General features: G+C 36.7%; 1 protein-coding gene across 1 annotated transcript; it reads left to right on the top strand.

Moving 5' to 3' along the window:
• Positions 1-2,585: 2,585 nt before the first annotated feature.
• On the top strand, positions 2,586-6,521 carry LOC130723118 (26S proteasome regulatory subunit 6B homolog). The gene is made up of 6 exons (XM_057574070.1): positions 2,586-3,180; positions 4,022-4,252; positions 4,555-4,713; positions 4,913-5,065; positions 5,249-5,332; positions 6,171-6,521. The coding sequence occupies exons 1-6, from the start codon at positions 2,692-2,694 to the stop codon at positions 6,303-6,305; spliced, it is 1,251 nt and encodes a 416-aa protein (XP_057430053.1). The 5' UTR covers positions 2,586-2,691; the 3' UTR covers positions 6,306-6,521.
• The last annotated feature ends 780 nt before the right edge of the window (positions 6,522-7,301 follow it).

The following is a 7,301-nucleotide window of genomic DNA, read 5'->3' as shown; positions in this document are numbered from 1 at the left end:
AAATCAAGATTGGAGCAGTTTCTTAGTGGTTTCTTAATTCTCTGAACAGTGTCCAGAGTTTCTTCCACAAGGAACTTTGCTTTTGGTTTCTTAGCATTAAAAAATATTATTTTCTCTCACCAAAACCCAACTGATTTCAGTGGGAAAACAACAGAATGAAGATGAAGGCTAGAAGATGATCAAATTGAATAGAAAACATAACACAGATATGCAGAACAGAAGAATACAAGAAATTGAAAAAAAAATTATTATTAATTTTTTCAATATTACAGAACAGAGAGCTTGAGGAAGGGAGAGAGCTTGAGGAAGGGAGAGAGCGATCTGGGTTTACATGAAAAAAAAAGCAGTGGCCTTGCATGTCTGATCCAGATGCTTGAGGGGCGATCTGGGTCTTGATTGAAGCTTTGGTGGCGGCTGGGGTAGGTTTTAGTTGCGGTGGTGGGTGTTTGGTGGTGGTGAGGTGGGTTTCGATGGCTGTGAGGTGGGTTTTGGTGGCGGTGGATGTTGCATCGTGACCGGTGGTGGGTGGGAGAGAGCTTGAGGAAGGGAGAGAGCTTGAGGAAGAAGAAGGTGAAGGAGAGAGCTTGAGGAAGAAGAAGGTGAGGGAGAGAGCTTGAGGAAGAAGAAGGTGAAGGAGAGAGCTTGAGGGTTAGGAGGAAGGAGAAGGGTGGGAGCGGCTAGGTTTAGTTTCTAAAGAGAATGGGAGGAAAAAAATGTATTTATAGTGGGTGACCGGCTGAGCCGATCATCCCACCGTTGTGGACCGGTCCAGACCGGCTAGAGCCGGTTTTCTGCCCGTTTGGGCTTTTTTTTGAATTTTTTTAAATTGTTTTAAATATTAAATTGTTTTAAATTCGTATTAATTTTAATTAAATTATTTTTAAGTTTTCGTATTAATTTTAATTAAATTTAAATCTAAATTGAGTGAAAATAAATATTATTAATTTATGTTGTATGGTGGGACCTTCAAATAGTAATTTAAGAAACTATGGGTTGGAGCAAAATCTGCTTCAGTTTCTTAGGAGTTTCTTAAGTCTGATGTGGCAGTACGGGCTCACAGGAATAGTGCTGAATAGTTCTGAATAGTGTGTTAAGAAACCAGATAAGAATTTTGGGGTTGGAGTTGCTCTTAGGATCATACCTCATAAAAATGTAAGTTTCTTAAGTGGGTCCTCCGGTTTCTTTTCAACCTCTTATGGTGAAAGGCTCATCATTGTCATATGTACACGCAAACACTATGTTTGGTTGTGAAGAGAGAGATAGAGAAGAGAGATTAGAGAAGAGAGAAGTTGAGTAGAGAGAAATATGTGAGAGATAGAGTAGATTTAGAGGTTGTTTGGTATGGTAGAGATAAAGGAGAGAGATGAGAAATAATGAGGTGGAAGAGAGAGAAAAATTAACTTTTGATTAAAATAATATTTTTTTATAATAAAGGTGTCAGAAAGCAGATACTGGCGGTTCTGAACCGCCACTAAATGCTAAGAAAAGGACAAAAAAAATAATAGTGGCGGTTTGGAACTGCCACTACCTACGCTTAAAGTAAAAAAAAAGGTGTCAGCCAGGAATCTCTTCGCAAAACGCGAAGAGAGTAAAAAGTGGAAAAAACCCATCCTCTATCTCTCTCTCCCCTACATTAATACACAACCAAACAACCACACACAACCCATCTCTCTCCTATCTCTCTCTTCTCCCTCAATCTCTTCTCAACCTCTCTCATACCAAACATATTATAAATGATGAAGCAATATGAAGTTTAACAGTTCAATAAATTCTTGAAACTCACCATGTTCTTACTATTGTTTTAAGGTCTTCTCTTTTAGGCGTTTTAGGATTAGTACAACATATTAAAAAAGAACAGACAAGGTGACCATTATTACAAGTGTTTGGTCCTAGGGAATCTCATAGCGGCTGACTCTGGGGATATCAATTTTTCTCCTCAAACTCTCCCCTTCCTATCCGTCTCTTCAAGATCACTTGTAACAAACACATTGTAAGAGGTGACCAATATTACAAGTGTTTGGTCCTCTTCGGTCCCTCCAGCCCATTTACAACCATCGATTTAAACACATCTATAGTCTATACCCTCATCCCATTTATATAGCTTGCAACATACAACTCCTAGAAAAGATCCAAGTTCGTTCACATCACAATAATCTAAAGAGTAATGATAACTAATGATCAATGAAGGGAGAGAACGATAAGGTAGGATTACATTTTTGTAATTTAACTTTTAATATCTTTAAATTTTAAATATTAATTATATAATAATAGTAATATTTTAATTTTCCACCAATGTTTCATATTTTTCAAGTAATTCATTCATAAGCAATTAACTAATATGCACTTGATAAGCTTATTTAAATTTATCTTTATGACATGAAAACATTCGCAAAGTTTTGACTAAGCTTATAAAATAACATGACTTAACTTTAATTTTTGTGTGTTTATTTTCATAAGCTTTTATTTAACTTATAAGAAATATTTTCACATCCACGATAATTTATTTTGAATTTATTTCAATAAAGATCAATTTCACAAACGAGGTTGTTTTCGTCATTCTATCTATTCTTCATCAACAAGAAAAAGAAAAGAAAATCAAATCAAAAGCAATTCCAATCCCACACTCACTCCGAAACCCAAACCCTATTCCCTCAAAATCCTTCGATTTTCCCCAATTCTTCACCAACAACCATGGGATCCTCAGCGATGGTGCTAGACCCAAAACCCCTATCGGAGCCACCACCGTCCCTTCAGTCAGCGAAATCGGATTACCTCTCCGGCGCCGACGCCGATGAAGACGACCTCTACAGCCGCCTGAAGACGCTGCAGCGCCAGCTCGAGTTCATCGATATCCAAGAGGAGTACGTGAAGGAGGAGCAGAAGAATCTGAAGCGCGAGCTTCTCCGCGCGCAGGAGGAGGTCAAGAGGATCCAATCGGTTCCCCTTGTCATCGGCCAGTTCATGGAGATGGTTGACACGAACAACGGCATCGTTGGCTCCACAACGGGATCCAACTACTACGTTCGGATCCTCAGTACTATTAACCGTGAGCTCCTCAAGCCTTCTGCCTCCGTCGCCCTCCACCGCCACTCCAACGCCCTCGTTGATGTTCTCCCGCCGGAGGCTGATTCCAGTATCTCTTTGCTTAGCCAATCTGAGAAGCCTGATGTCACTTACAATGTCAGTAATTTCTTAATTTGGTTTTGGATTAGGGATTTCTTTTCACAAAATCTAGGGTTAAACTTGAATGCAACAGTTTCATTTTATTTAATCATGGTTTGCGGTTTGATTATAATGCTTAGGTCTTGCAAAAGTGAAATTTAGCTTTGGTGGTTGTGGTTTGAACTGTTTAGATGAAATCAAAATGGGAAAGGAAAGTTCTTTGGATTTGAAGAAAGTAATAATGCTGTGCAACATAATGATTACTTTGTTAAAGAAAAAATGAGGAAGTGATTATATTTGCGCGTTTCATTTTATGTAGCTTCTTGGGTTAGTAGTTGCTATATAAGCTAGAGAAGTATGTTCTTCTAGAGTTAGAGTGGGAGCCATAGATGAATGAGCTTGGGAAGTTCTCTTAATTCTTTATTTGTAGCTTGGAATCTTGGATTGTGACGCCACGCCAGAGGTTGTAAACATTGCTGATTAGATATTCGTTAAGTTATATGCTAGATTGTATTGAGTCTAGGAGGTTGTAGGGTGATAGCAGTGAAACTCAGACTATAGGACTATCATTGTGGATGGGTGGGAATTTTGACCTTCCAAGGAATGTGATGGTGTCTAATGAGGAAGACGATAGAGGTGATGAAGTGTAATACAGGCACATTACTCATACAATTCTGCGGTATAATTTATCTTGGTTAAGTCAATGACACTGGTACTAAGTAGTATTAACAAAATATACTTTTATAGCATGTTTGTTAGACCTTGTGTGTAGTATGTATTGTTTGTCATCATAAGCTATTTTTTTCATATGGGCTGGCCATAGCATAATTCCCCCTTAATATGGTTTTGATCTTTGTAGGACATTGGAGGGTGTGATATTCAAAAGCAGGAAATTCGTGAGGCTGTGGAGCTACCCCTTACACATCACGATCTATACAAACAGATTGGTATTGATCCTCCTCGTGGTGTTCTACTATATGGCCCCCCTGGCACGGGTAAAACAATGCTTGCAAAAGCTGTGGCAAATCATACTACTGCGGCCTTCATCAGGGTTGTGGGATCTGAGTTTGTGCAGAAGTATCTTGGTGAGGTATGAATTTTATGACATTTACATGGGAAGTGGTGTTAACTATGTTTTGCAACTTACTCTGCTATCTTTGTTTGCTTTTGAATATTATGGCTTTCAGGATCATGATTATTGATGTTATTGTGCTCTTTATATTTACTAATTTTATTTCAAATTTGTGGATCATATATTTATTTTTTTGAGATTTCATTAATGGGTTATTTCCTCTCCGTGATTGTAAATACTGTTGTTCCTGAAGCTTGCTGGGAGTTTCAAAATTCACATTACGCAACATCTTGTAATCTTGACTGCTATTTATATTTCAGGGTCCTAGAATGGTTCGTGATGTATTTCGTCTTGCAAAGGAGAATGCCCCTGCAATTATATTTATCGATGAGGTTGATGCGATAGCTACTGCTAGATTTGATGCCCAAACTGGAGCTGATAGAGAAGTACAGCGTATCCTCATGGAACTGTTGAATCAGGTATCTTTGAAATGATATTTCTATCAGGTGCTGTGAATGTGATTCATAATGCATTTCAATGTACCAATACTAAGCTCTGCTGAGCCATATTGAGTTTTTCTTCCCATATCCTTAATCTCTGGCTCTTTAGATCGACTACCTCCTCATTGGTTTAGATATTCTCTAAAGTTCTGGTTTAACTACCTGTTCTTTTCTTCAGATGGATGGTTTTGACCAAACTGTGAATGTTAAAGTCATAATGGCAACTAATCGGGCTGACACTTTGGATCCTGCACTTCTGCGTCCTGGAAGGCTTGATCGGAAAATTGAGTTCCCTTTACCTGATAGGCGCCAAAAGAGGCTTGTATTTCAGGCAAGTCTTTTGCATTTCTATATATTGTAATCTTAAGCTGTATCAAGTATCAACAGAATTCCATGTTTATATTTCATGAGTGACAATTTTCAGTTTGCAGATTTTCATTTGCTTTAATATTCATTTAATCATTTATTCTCAGCTACTTTCCAGCCTATTATTTGATGATTTATTTTTTAACAGGTTTGCACTGCCAAAATGAACTTGGGTGATGAAGTAGACCTTGAGGATTATGTTTCTCGACCTGACAAAATCAGTGCTGCTGAGGTTTGTTCATATCTAATCTGATAATTTTCATGATGTTAATTAGTTACGTAAGCTTACGTGGTATTAATGTCATGATCATAAATAATTAATCCAACTATTGAAGACTTTCAAAAACCTATCGTTTCACACTTCCATCATGCCGGCTTAAATCAACCATGAAATACTTACTTTGGGAGTGATTGGCCAGCTTCTTTCAGAAGCTCTTTGTCTCCATTTTGAGATATGTAGTTGAAGATTTGGGTGATATAAGATGCTGCTTTTAGCAGTTCCATTTGAACTGAAAACTGTTATTTAAAAGAAAACTATTATGTTTATTTAATAAAGACACTTTATATTAGCTGAATGGCATTCCTTCATGGGATATCGCGGAAGTTTAAGTTATTATTTTAGTAGCTGTTTTCGAAATCAAAATTTGTGTTGTTTAAATAGATTGGATTATGGGAAGATGAATTGTTATTTTTGTGAGAAGGATTATGATCTGTTGTTCTAACCTTGGAATGACGGACAGCTAATAAAAAAAGTGATTTCCGTATGCTCTATACATTTAGCAAACTTAGATTTTAGCAGATGGGGAAAAATGATGAAAGGCATAACTATTTGATTGAATCATAGGGTTGTTTTACATGATCTTCTCATGAATAAGATGTATAGCTGATGAAAAACAAATCAACCTTACTACCTTTTCTGTGGCCTCAAAAGTAATCATTTCAGCTTTACACTAATAGAGGTAGCTGTGAAGAAAGACAAAAATGGAACTAAGTAGCACTTTGAAATAGAATATTATCATCTCAGCAGTTATTTGTTTGGTATAATTGGTATTGGTTATTGGTGTCTGCAGATACAAGCTATTTGCCAAGAAGCAGGAATGCACGCTGTTCGTAAGAATAGATATGTCATACTGCCAAAGGACTTTGAGAAGGGTTATAGGACAAACGTGAAGAAGCCCGATACTGACTTCGAATTTTACAAGTGATGATGAGGGTTTCTTGCATAGCTTTTTTATTTGTGTGATTATGCGTGGGACTGGAGAATGCATGCATAAATCTAGTGTAATTGTAGGCCATACCGATATTTATGATTATGAGAAATGTTGCAACATTTATGATTCTGGCAAACTTTTCATCTTACTATGTAATGTACATTATTTGATTTACCGAATAGATTAATTGTGGCAGCTTAATATTGAGTACTTACTGACTGCATGTCTTATTAGGGTTTGGAAAACCAAGTCTGAGCACTCTCAAAATTAGTATGAGTGGCTTCTGCCTTAAATTAGCCAATTTGTGTCTGATTTCCAATGGTGCAGATCTAATTTACCGGAGGTTTAGTTGGTACTTTGAGATTTTTTTTGCTAAACTTGATTAGATAAGTAAATTTTTATGAGGATTTGGATCATCTCATGTGTAAACTTTCCCATATGCATTAAATGTGTGCTAAATAGATAGGACCATATTAATGTTTATGAGGAGAGAAATCCCAGTTGCATAACCCTTATGCTCTGTTTGGTTGTAGGAAGAGAAATTGATGAGAGATGATGGAAAGAGAGAAGTTTAACATAAAGAGATGACAAAAATGTAGATTTATATAATTGGTTTGGTATGAGAGTAATAGAGAAGAAAGAAAAAGATAAAAAATACTTTCTTAAGAAAAAGGTTTTCATCCCTAATTGCATAATGATTAACACCACCTTACATTCAACAAAAAAACACCACCTTTTGCTTCGTTTTTTATTTCTATAAAGTGAGCTAACAATGGTTTAAAGCCCACTTTATAGAAATAAGGATGGATGCTTGCAGTGACGACTCTATGGTAATATTTGTTGGAAACCCAAAAACATGAATATAAGCATAAACTCATAACCTCAAAAAAATCCAAATAACACGGGTTTGATAAACTTCTCTTGTGAGAGATCAACATTGTTATAGTAAGTTCCAAACTTAGGCTAAGCCTTGTTAAATGAATATGATAA

Source organism: Lotus japonicus, chromosome 6, assembly GCF_012489685.1.
Source record: "Lotus japonicus ecotype B-129 chromosome 6, LjGifu_v1.2".
Taxonomy (NCBI): domain Eukaryota; kingdom Viridiplantae; phylum Streptophyta; class Magnoliopsida; order Fabales; family Fabaceae; genus Lotus; species Lotus japonicus.
This window is presented reverse-complemented; position numbering and strand designations above follow the sequence as displayed.

Bases quoted from the DNA above. Each gene is read 5' to 3' on its own strand.
- LOC130723118 (XM_057574070.1), top strand. From the start codon at position 2,692: ATGGGATCCTCAGCGATGGTGCTAGACCCAAAACCCCTATCGGAGCCA. The intron at 3,181-4,021 runs GTCAGTAATTTC...TGATCTTTGTAG, and splicing joins AGCCTGATGTCACTTACAAT to GACATTGGAGGGTGTGATAT. The intron at 5,333-6,170 runs GTTTGTTCATAT...TGGTGTCTGCAG, and splicing joins ACAAAATCAGTGCTGCTGAG to ATACAAGCTATTTGCCAAGA.